The sequence below is a fragment of the Apteryx rowi genome, unplaced genomic scaffold (genome assembly GCF_003343035.1).
Source record: "Apteryx rowi isolate R43461 unplaced genomic scaffold, aptRow1 scaffold_134, whole genome shotgun sequence".
Lineage (NCBI taxonomy): Eukaryota > Metazoa > Chordata > Aves > Apterygiformes > Apterygidae > Apteryx > Apteryx rowi.
The window spans coordinates 1,136,448-1,148,478 of NW_020447575.1; the positions used below are offsets into that span (position 1 = coordinate 1,136,448).

Genomic DNA, 12,031 nt, shown 5'->3' on the forward strand with positions numbered 1-12,031 from the left:
GGGAGTACCAGCTTAACAATTACTGTAATTTGGGGTGTGATTTATGTTTTTTTTCTGTACAAGCAAAAATCCATAGTTACAGAGTCATTTTAACATAAAGAAAACCATCCTCTGACTGAGGGAGATCATGTTCCTCTGCAAGGAAGGAACAGGAAGGAACTTTAGCTTAAATAGCTCTTCTCTCTCCCTGGTGTTTATCCTCCAGCATGTTCACAGAAAGCAATCATATCCCCCTCTCAGCCTTCATTTTGCTGGGCTCAACAAGCCTCTGTAGGTTGGGTTGCAAGTGCTTAATTGCATGTTCATCAGGCTGCTGAGTTTTGGACACAGAATGTCTTATAGAAGAGGCGATCAAAGGGTTAACAGGAAAAGATGATTAAAGGGGAGTGTGGGAATTATGACACCGAGCTATCTCTACAAATGTCCTTTGGAAAAAGAAGCTGGAAAATGCAGTCCAAGCCCACACTATTTATTTATTTTTTCCACAGATGAGGTAAGATGTGGTTTTCTGGTAAAGCAGCATGCTGTATTTCATTTAAACCTAGCAGCTCAAGTCTTCTCACAAGCAGGACTGTAGCTGAGAACTGTAGGATTGAATCTGCTGTAAAATAATTTATTTATTTATTTAGAATTGCAACAATAATAATAATAATAATAAAATAATAATAAAAAAACAATTATCCCGGGTTCAAGGCAACCCAATACATGATTGATAATGCTGTAAAATACCTGTAGTGTTAAAGTAATCATTTAAACAGCAACTTCACCAGGTCCTGCAGGGATTCTTTCCTGCCTCTTTATCACTGTAAGCTCTAAATATCATCCACCCCCTTACAAACACTGTATTGAGCTTATGCTGAAGAGACTCCCCCCGCCCGGAAGGCAATAAAAAAAACCCACTCCATCTTTTTAGCCCAAGACCATAACTGCTCAAGCACTTTTTCGAAGATGGGCAGGGAGCCTTCTGGTGTACCCCAGGGCTGCCTCCCCTCCTCCTCCTTGCCTCAGCTCGGATGTCCTCCCAGGAAAGGGCAGGACAGGCTTTGGTCGCAGTTCCCACCTGGCAGGTGATGAATTCAGCCCTGGTAGCCTGTTGTGGCTTTCCAGCCAAATGCCACTTCTCGCCAGTGTGCCCGCCTGCCTGCTGGAGGGAAAGGAGAGCGGGAAGCTTAGGGGCGAGAGCTGCTGAAGTGACAGGAACAACATAAACTGCTGCAAGCGCTACAACAACATGCTGGGAAAATAATGCACTGCACGCCACTGTCTCGGCAGGAGGAGAAGCAGCAAACACCAGTGCTGAGGCGAGGAGTTGAGCACGAAGGCAGGGGGAAGGGAGCAATGCAGAGAGGCGGGAAAACCACCAGGCTTGGGATTCACTGTGAGAGGAAACTGCTGGAGGTTGCCCTCCTCAGATCAGGATGCTCCTGTCAGCAGGGGCCATGCCTGCCCTGTTGTGGGTGCAGAAGCCTCGCTCTCCTTTCCTTGGTTCACTTTCTCCGTTGTCAGTAGAAATTGGTGAGGCGGGGGAAAGGAGAAGTTGCATGGATAGATAGGCCTATGATGAAATCAGGATTTTATATGGACAAAAGCGTTCCAGCATCAGTTGTAGCGACTTTGTTAAATTCTTGCGGGGCATGCTGGTGCTGGGCTTTGCTTCAGGCGCAGCGGAGTAACAGTATGCCTCAGTCTAGGGCACGGCACCATTTTAACATGACATCAACATCCAGTGACTCAAGTGTTGGAGTGGGCCGTTGTAACACAATGACTATTTGTCCTGAGGCGTGGACCTCCACACGGAAGGATCTTTCGCTGTTGAGCGTTAATTACTTTCCTAACAGTGCTGCAATATGGAACTGGTCCTGGCTGTGCAAATAAATATCTGCAGTCAGTAACAAAGGAGCAGACTTTCCTCTGGAGAAAGTGAGCTGGGTAGGATTTTCTTTGCCTGATGTATTTAGCTTTTTCTGTAGCACTCCTCACTCACATTAGAGGTGATAGTTCTTGCTGAAGATCCCAAAGCGCTCTCATGTTGCGAAAGCATCATTCCTTCCCCTTTCTCCTGTGAAATGTCTCAGGATCATTTTTTGCATTTTACATGTGGGAAAACTGAGGCAGAGAGAAGGGTGTGAGATTTTCCTAGGTTTATTTCTCCAATTCTAGTTTCCAGTTACCATCTCCTGGCTGGTTCTTATGTGACTTAACCACTGTGTAAGAACTGGAAACACATCCATAGCAGCTTAAAAATGATGCAGTAACTAAGTTTCTTAAAGCTGCCAAACTTCACTATGTTTGTTCATGAGAGGGCAAAGGAGGCTAAAGGCGCATGGCAGTAAGATTTTTTTTCCTTATGTGTCTTTGGTTTAAATTGTTGCTCATGTCAGCAGTGAACTGAAGTCATTGTTCTGGAGTCTCTGCAGTGATTCACATCCATGGTATGACCATCACCACTTGTTGGTCCTCTCGTTAGCTGTATCAACAGATGTAAAGAAGTTAGACCTGAAACCATAAGGAAAAGCCAAATGAATGGATCACAAATACTTTATTAGCATTCACTGACACTGGTAGCAATGCTTTCAATAAGCCTAATGAAAAGCATTTGACTATCTCTGTGAACTTGATTATTGATTATTAGTGAATGGTAAGAGTCATTTGATATCTTGCAGATGCCATGGTGCTATTGCATTGCAGTTAAAATGTCAGTTAACATGCTATTTAATATTCTATTAGTATTGAATTAGCACTTATTACAGCTGTGAAAATCATAAATCCTTATTAAAGAGTGATCCATAAGGCTGGATGGCATTGCTGGCAGACTAAGAGGGTGCGGGTATACAGATGGACATACTGAGATACATCATCCACTTTGAGGTATGTTCAGAGCGCGTCAGGGCTTGGAATTTCCACATTTGTACATTGATTTTCTCTGACAGTTTTAGAGGAACAGGTAGGCTGTACAGAGCAGCTCAAATCCATTTCACTTGCTCTTCCAATTTCCCTTCTCTCCCTCTCCTTCTCTCTCCCTCTCACTTTATTTTGATAGTACCTGCTAACTTATTTCAGGGACACTTGCAAGGTTGTCTGATTGTAGCTATTGACCAATGTCCTGGGGATGACCTCCAGGAGTAATCAGCATAAGACAGGCTACGGCACGCTTTTCATCTTCCATGGGACAGCATTTCTTGAGGTAATGCTTTTCCTTCTCCTCTCAGCTGAAGAGGAAGGCCACTAGTTAATGACAGGCAAAAGCCCAGCTAGATTCCCCATTTGTTGCAAATGGATGGTAGCGTTTATTTTCCTGTGCCACGGTTTGGTGTCTGATCAAGGCCCTGTGGGGAAATGGCTTTAGGGAAATTACAATGATGAATGTTTTGTCCGTGGTAATCCAGGCTGGCAGGCAAAGTCAGAAGTTGCCCGATGTAGGCACAGAGGCGCAGTTCTGTTTGTGGAGGGAGCAAGGGTCCCCGGGTGAGTGTCCCCTTGGGAGCGGGAGGCCGAGTCTTGCTCCAGCAAGACTGCTGAGCTGTTACCGACCCGAGGGAAGTTGCAAGGGCATCACTGTGCAATGTCACAAGGCGTGCCACAGAAATCGTGTGTCTAGCTCCAAGCAGAGGGGCATGACTGCCGGCTGTGGGGCAGAAGCACAGACTGCTGCGCTGTGTCGTGTAGTAACGCTAATGTAGGTCCAGAGAAGAGCATGGCTATGTTGGTGCAGTGCGGTGGAGCTATGATACTCAGCTAGCTGGTGCCCAGCAGCACTGATAGGTATGCCAGGGGATTTTCAGAAGTGACTAAGAAACTTCAGCTCCCACTGACTTCAGCTTCAGCTGTTAATCTGCTTAGCTGCTCACCACCATCCCCCTCAAGATTTTCATAAATTCAAAATGTGTGGAGAGGGGTTTTAAGTACCTTTAAAAAAGATCGAACCGTTTGATTCTCTGTGCTGTTACAAGTCTACATAGAAATGTGTGTGAGAAGCCTGGTGATCCCAAGGCAGAGGGCACTGGGGACAGTCTGGGTGTCCCTAGAAATGTGTGTGAGAAGCCTGGTGATCCCAAGGCAGAGGGCACTGGGGACAGTCTGGGTGTCCCTAGACAGCCAGTGCACTCCCAACTCTTGGGCGCAGTGCCCTCCTGGGGTCACTGCTTTCTGCCCCCTTGCTGGTGATTCCTGTCCTGAACCGACACTGCCAGGTGCCCCAGGAGCCGAAGCCATGGAGCTGCTTTCCGTACATAAATGGCTGCTCACTGATTCCCCTGCCCCTTTCTTTTTCTGAAGAACAGCTTTTTAAAAACAAAAAATAAATCACAGCTGTAAACTCACCTTAGGGCAAATGCTTATCTGGCTGGAAGAATGAGTTCTGACTTGAGGAGTGAACCCACACTAGCCTCGCTTGGCTGGCAGGCAGTTGTGCTGCCTGGGGTCTTTGGGGCTGCTCTCTAAAGCAAATGTTTGTTAAATCAGAGAGACCTGCTTCTAGCTTGGCCAGCAGCATGGTGTGCCTCCCATCTACTCCCACACAGCTTGGCTTTTCTCCTGCCCACAAGTAACCCCAGAACAGCTCAGACAGCTTCCATGGGCATATTTGCTAGGGAGGAGGTGAGAGGTGCAGGCTGTGCTGGACAGGTCATGGTTCATGGGATGGCAGCTGCAGCGCAGCGTGAATGAACTGCATTCAACCAGAGGAACTTGGAAAATGTCTGACCTGTGCTAAGAGGCTGTATGAAAGCCTACTGTCAAATATTTGCTTTATCTTTAAGCTGTAATCTTTATCCTCTCTCTTTTATCTCACGAATACAACATGTGTGTGAATAGTGCTGGGGAGAGGTGGGTTATTTGGATTCCTGGAGGCAGTGGGCAGAGCTCTGAGAGGTGAATGAGCAACAGCTCTGGAAACTGAACTTCTTCATTTATCTGCCGAACAAACATGGCATGGGCTGCTGCAGGGCAAACCCTATCAGCCTGTCTAAGCTTAGTCCTGGTAGGTACAGCTGCCAGGGTGAGAGAGGAGTTGTGTACCCATATCTTGTTCAGCACTGGACCTCTCAAATGAGACACAGCAGAGAATGAGCAGCAAGTGCCTCCTCATTTGCTTCTTTCCATCTCTTCTGTGCAAACCATGTTCTGGATTGGAAAGTAGTACAGAGCAGGTGCCTGCACCAAAAATGCATTTGTCTTTGCAGCACCTTCTCCCCTTTCTGTCAAAGAGCAAAATCTTTGTCATGCGGTGGCAGTAGTGTTAGTCTGTCCTCCCCCTTGCAGCTGTTGGCAATGGCTGGCGATGGGGCTATGCAAGGTGTTGATCCTGCTGCCACTCCTCTGCCTGCCATGCTGAGCTGCCGTTCATCCTCTCCCATCTCACCTGTGATGTTCACAGCATGCTGCATGTGTCACAGGGATGGGAGTGACATCCCTGCAACCTTTTGCTTTCAGCATAAAATCTGCACTTGCCTGCACAAGTAGACAGATGTGCATCAGCAAGGGTAGGTGTGCTGTGGGCAAGGTATTTCTGGATGGGGACCCAGAATGGCTTTCCATAAAGACATTTTTTGTCAAGGTGGCAGAGGGGGTGGCTACACCTTAATTCCCCTTGTGCCACTGAAAATGAGGGATGGAGCAGCTGCGCCCTGAGCTGACAAAGCCAGAGCCCTGAACTTTTACCCTCCTGGCTGGCAGGTGACTGGGAATATAACCCTCTTGTGTACTTAAGTTATGAAGGTGAGGGGAAGGCATGGGAAAAAATCGATCTTATCTTTTCTATTGACAGAGCTAGAAGGGATTTGGTGACCAGGACGCAAACTTTTGTGGCCTTCCCAATGTCATTTTTGGCACAGGTGTGGGCCACAGACAAAACAAGGAGAGAACAGGAGTCAGGATCTCTGCCCCAAATCCCAAATATTCATGAAGCCCTTTAAAGAATCATTGCAAAATACGTGGCCATGGGCCAGTGATGGTGAGAAGGTGCTGTGGTTCACTGGCAAGGAAGGAGTGTGCTGTGGAGTTCTTGAGCAAAGAGGTAAAAGGGAAGGGACAAAATGGAGATGATAGAGATGTTTGCTAATCTCCCACTTGCTTTTCTCACCCTCTCCAGGTGTTATGTAGAAGACAGAAGCTCCAAGGTAGCCTGGTTAAACCGTTCTGGCATCATTTTTGCTGGAGAGGACAAGTGGTCCCTGGACCCTCGAGTAGAGCTGGAGAAAAGAAACCCACTGGAATACAGCCTGCGGATCCAGAAAGTGGATGTCTACGATGAGGGATCCTATACATGCTCAGTGCAGACACTGCATCACCCCAAGACTTCCCAGGTTTACTTGATCGTACAAGGTAAGGAGCATGCCTGGAAAGAGAGCAAAGAGTGAAAGAAGCAGTGGGTGGAGTGATTTGTACCTTTTTGGAAGAAGGCTAGAGGAGAGAGTAGAGAAACCACTGAGTCAGTAGCCTGTGGACCTTGCAATAGTAACCAAGGGTGAGCAATAGTTTACAGCAGAAGCCAACAGGCCTGTGCCCTTCCACTATGACATGGCATAGCGTTAAGCTGCTGTCGGTCTGTCCTTTCCAAGGCAGTCAGGGAGCAGGAAACGCTGGTGATGCCAAGGCATGTTCTAGACCAGTGCAGACCTGGTCCTGGCTCTGGTTATGCTGGCGCTGAGAGAAAAGCATTTGTTTGTAATGGCACTTGTCAGAACATCTTGCTCGCCTAATCTCTTCCCAGACAGCTCTCTGGTTTCTTTGCCTCCTCCTTTCTCAGGTCTCCTTCCTTTTTTCTTCTATCAACAAGATACTGTGCTGTGTTTTTTGGCCTTCCTTTGTCAATTCTTTGCAAGGCTGGAAAATTAATTTTCCTAGATGTTTTTCTGTGCTAGGTCATTGGTTTGCAGGGTCACCAAGCCTGTGTGAAACCTGGTACCTAAGGTATCTGCCACAGACCTTATGTTGCCTTCACCTTTTTTAGCTATTCTCCTCCTGTGTGTGTTATAGGGAAGTGGAAACCTGGCAGTTTGGACTAGCGTTGTCCAATCTGTCTGCCTGCTTTCATGGTTTAATAGAGAGCAAACACATTAGCAGAGTTCACCAATTACTGTTAAGGGCATTAGGAGGTTTACTTGTTTCATCTTGTCCAGACCAGAATACCAAACAAGAGAGTTTACTTTTTTTTTTTTTTTAATCGTCACAAAATTCTCTCTATCTGCCTATTTACATATAATATTTATGGAGCAGATTAAATATATATATATATACAAATGTGCTTGATATATATTATAGGTCTGTTCAGCTTCTGTGTTATCATTCAGAGAGAAGTTTGTTATTTCTCCTGATTTTTCTAGTAACCCAAAATGTTACGGATTTTATTTCCCACCACAAATGTTTGAATTGCTCTAGACGTAAAAGCATGCGTGCATGCATGAATGCACTCTTCCTCTTGCTGGTATTACTTGCCAAGCTCAGAGCTAACTAGCACACTAAGTGTTTATCTGCAAGGTAAGGTCTGGGTCTATGTTCAGAGGTGATGCTTTACATGTGAGTGTAGTGAGACATAGGGCTCCAAATTTGTCTTTGCACAGAAAATCCTCCTCCAGCCATGGGAAGAACAGTGCACTCCAGCATGCAGAGCAGGTCTTCAGGCTTGCTTGAGTGTTTGCTGGGACACGCCCGACGCAAAATGCACTCACAGAGCCCAGGAGCTGTACCCTACCTCACTGCTTGCTAGAGCTGCACATAGCTAACCAGCTGTAGATGGTTTATTGCTGGTGAAATCCAACAGCACACAATTTCTATTTACCTGTTGAGGAAAATATAGCTACAAATGAATTTTAGAGCCACACAATGTATTATTAATTTTATTTGTGCTTATTAGATATAGATCTAAGCAGCAAAATTGAGTTCTCTATCTTAGCTTTCACCCAAATGTGTGGGTGTCCAGCTCTGAACTATGGTCATCTCTCTGAGGATGAGAACATTCAGGTTTTGGCACATCTAAACTCAGGCTGCCAGTTGACAATGCATCTCTGGATAATGTTTGTTTAATACCTGCCACAGTTTTACTGTAAGACCCACACAATATTGTGCCTACTTTTAAAGCCCCGGCTTCCAGAGTTCTGTGATTAGGTGAGACTTTTAGTTTTGTTTTTTGTAACAGTAAGTTTGGTCTATTTTTTAAGTAAAATATAAATTAAAAATTCCTTACAATTTGGAAGAGTTAAACTCACCATTTTAAAACATGTTTTTATTAATTTAAATCTAATAAATAATTCATTTTAAATAATCTTAACTAATAAAACTAATTTATTGAAAACTAGTAAATGTTGCAGATTATCCCTTTTCTCTCTCAGTAGCATTTTCTTATATCGATTATTATTATTCTCAGATTTGCAGGTTGTCTGCCTGATTAATAGGGTGCTGCTAGTACCATGTGTAAGGATTTTCAATATTGAGTTGTGCTAAGCTGTTTGGTTTTATTTATTTAATGTGATTTATTTACTTTTCTTGTTACTGTGTGCGTATATTTAAAACCTTTGGCTGTGTGAAACTCTAGACATCCCTAACAGCTAATTAAAAATAAATAAATGAAACAAAATACAGTTCTTGAAAAGTTAAATAGCAGGGTGGTCAAATGATTTACACAGTAACCTGGGACAGGAGGATCCCTAGCATGACTCCTAGTGTTTCTCTCTGAATAGGCCCAGGGAAACTGAAACAAGCCCAGGGTAAGAGATCTCCTTGCTAGCTTTGAGCACACTGGTGATGCCTGTATGTGTCACTGAAACATCCCACCATGATACTTGCTCAAGTGTGGAGGCAATAAGCTGCCTTAGCTCTGTGCCCATACTTTCAGTTCTGCTCAGTTAGTGCTCTCATGGATATCTCTGCTCCCCACTGCGCTGTATACCAAAGACAGGTCCTTAATCTCCCCCAGTTCAGCTCCCCCATTTATATAGTCTCTGTGAAAAAACATCCTTATTATCCCAAGACACCAGTAGAATAACTGTAACAGAGACTGAGAGGTAGGCAGATACTTGGGTGGTGCGGTAGCCACTGTAACGAGAAAAGTCCCCTCCCATGTCCAAATTGCCAGCTGAAATAGATGGACTTTGCTGCATCCTAAAGATTCACTGAGTTTAGATTGTTGCAGGTTAATGGAGTTGGATTCCAGTAGCAGATCCCTGCCTCCCTCTAGAATATCAGCCTTCTCTGGGATGAGCTCTGCTCTGTGAAAGCAACTGGCCAGAGCTGCAGCAATAAGTCACAGGAAGAGAGAGGTCACTCCTCATAGACCTGCCCATGTCATTTAGTACTTTCAAGGGTAGAGCCAGTTCTGCCTTGTCTGCCAGCACCAGTCTCTGTGCAGCAGGCTGCTCAGCCAGCTCCTCTTAAGTGTCTGTGTTAACTGATAGGATAACTCTCAGCTGGAGCATATTGCAGAGGTCTAAAAGAGGGATAGCGAAAGAACACTTAAGAAGGGCCACAACCTCCTAGCTAGCTAAAAGTGGAGAAAGCCTTTTTGTTAGTATTGCCATAAGATTATCCAGTACTTCACAAGTTTTCCTTCCCTTTCAAACTCAAACACGACTCTACTGGTAGAAGTAGGTACACACTGCAATAGATTCTGTCTCTCTGACCCAAGTGGCCAGCACTGCTTCCAGTGAGGGCTGAACTGGAGGCAGCTGTCTCAACCCAACTCACTCACCACCAGATGCCAGTACCGTACTCTCTGCATTGAGGTGAACATAGAAAGAGAAAGCTCTCAGTTGTTACCTCACCCAAAGCATTTGTAATACCTCAGTTGGGTTATAACAGCTACTGGTGACACTTTCTATTTGCTACCCAAGACATTTCTGTTGGTGTCTAAGCAGAAGAGCAAAGAGCTGGAAGGACCCACAAGAGGTTATCTAGTCCTTCCTCATGAGCTGAGACAATATCAACTCTATGGTGTCTGTACCTATAAGGTATTTTTGAAGAGATTCTGCTGCCTGTGTAGCCAGTGCATGGCCATTATTTCACTTGCTTTGCATTTGGAAAGCATTTATTAACATATGACCAAAATTGATTTTACTACCAATTATTTCTGGTCCTTCTGAGAGGCAAATGGTGTTTAATTGATCCTCCACTTCCTCATAACTACCTTTTACCTATTAGGAGCCCATTACCATGAGGTGCGTTTTCCCATGGTGTCCTAGACCTCTCTACTCTAGCTTAACAGGCCAAGGTTCACCAAGTTGTTCTTGCAAGTTATATTTTCCAACCATTGTGTCGTATTTGTTTCACTGCTCTCTGATTTGTCCACACCTTTCCTTAAATATACTGTCCAAAATTGAACACAAGTTTAACTTGAGGACTCAGCAGTGCAGACAAAAGTCAGATAAGTACCTGCTGTGTTTTGCATATGCTTCAGTTAACAAGCTCCAGAATGAGATGAGATATACCTTTTTTCTTTTTTTCTTTTTTTCTTTTTTTTTATAAGAGCACCTCATTGCTTTCTCTTACTTAGTCTCTTTGCTGCTCTCTAGCTCTCAGGTACTGATCTGCAGCACAGCTGACTTGGTGTTCATTCCCCACTTTTGTATTTGAGCATTGATTTGGGGTTTTTTCCTCCTTTCTGTGTGTAGTGTTTTATACTCGCTATTGTTGGATTCCATCTATTTGATTTCTCCATAGAGACCAGTTCTGCAGTTTACCAAGAGCATTTTGAATTCTGATCCTGGTCTCCAAAGCACTTGCAACTGCTCCCGGCTTGATGCCATCAACAAAAGTTACATGCCTTCTTTTTACTCCATCATGGAGATATTAAAGTATTGAAAAGATCAGGGCACAAAACCAGACTGCGGTAGCAACCCACAAAGATCTCCATCCCTAGTGGGTAGTGACCCACTGATAGCAGCTCTTCGAAGCATCCTAATGGTGATTTAACACCCACCATATTTTCTTAGCTTGTGTAGGAGACTGTCAAGCCTTTTGGAAGTCAAGATTTGTTACATCATCACATATACTGCTCCCACTTAAACCACTGTGCCAGATATCCTATTAAAAAAAAAAGAAAATTAGATTGAGGTGACATATGTGCTTGCCAAAAGTACATTGGGTATTTTTCCTTTACTGTATTATTATCCTCTAGGTTTTTATAAATGGAATGTTTAATCATTCCAGTATGTTCAGTAACTTGTTCCAGGAGCCGTAAGGGGATCTGGTGGCTGCCCCGTTCCCAGCATTATCTTGTATTCTTGTTCTTTTAGGGCTATATCCTTAGGCCCTTCTCAGACATTAGTGTCAGTGGAGAAATTCCTGTAGTCCTTACTTATCTCATCAGAGTCACAGGCACAAAGGCACAAAGATGTTAAGCATGGGACTTAAAAATTTTGGCAATAAAGACTTAGGCCTCTCCAACTCAAGCTAAGAGAATAACTTTTTCAACTAGGAGAAGGCAGAGGATGGCTGTTCTTTCTGGTCAAAACTGAGACAAGAAAGAGCTATAACATTGCCACAGACTACCCAATAACTAAAGCATTCAGCTGAGGTATGGAGGACTCAAGTTCTCATTTTTGCTCAGATCCTGGGACACCTGCACATTGACTAGAATTTCTTCACATTCCCAGTTTTTGGCTGTTCAAAGGACGTGGGATCTCCCTTGTTTTAATGTTTATTTCAAGAAAAAAAAATCAAAAGGGCTTTGACATTCCTGTGCAAAACAAAAACAAATTTGGAAACTTCAGCAGCAAATTTTCACAAAGAGGAATTCTTATTTACTGCCCAGCCCTAATCACAAGCTCAAAGTCAATGTATAGCAGCTAAAGGCCAAATCCTACAGTTTTCTTTCAAACTGATTGGCATTAGTTGGTGAAAAGGACCACAGAGTGTAGATTTTCTCCATTACGCATTGCCTTTGTAGAGCTTCTTGCTTACAAAGATTCAGAATGACTGTGCATTGTTTCAGAGTGGTATAAAGATGTATTTGTTTTTGCTGAGATTTAACCATTTAATATTTATGATTAACTCTATGTGATGGATTAGCTGTTCCCCTTCTTTCTGCCCACTCCCCTGA

General features: G+C 44.1%; 1 protein-coding gene across 4 annotated transcripts in view; it reads left to right on the forward strand.

The window, feature by feature from the left end:
- The window catches only part of LSAMP (limbic system associated membrane protein), a 1,042,261-nt gene that overhangs the window by 866,878 nt on the left and 163,352 nt on the right, over positions 1-12,031 (forward strand). For all 4 annotated transcript variants that reach the window (XM_026056897.1, XM_026056894.1, XM_026056896.1 and 1 more), the window contains one exon: positions 6,089-6,321. In XM_026056897.1, the coding sequence (XP_025912682.1) occupies positions 6,089-6,321 (233 nt within the window). The remainder of the gene's footprint in view (positions 1-6,088; positions 6,322-12,031) is intronic.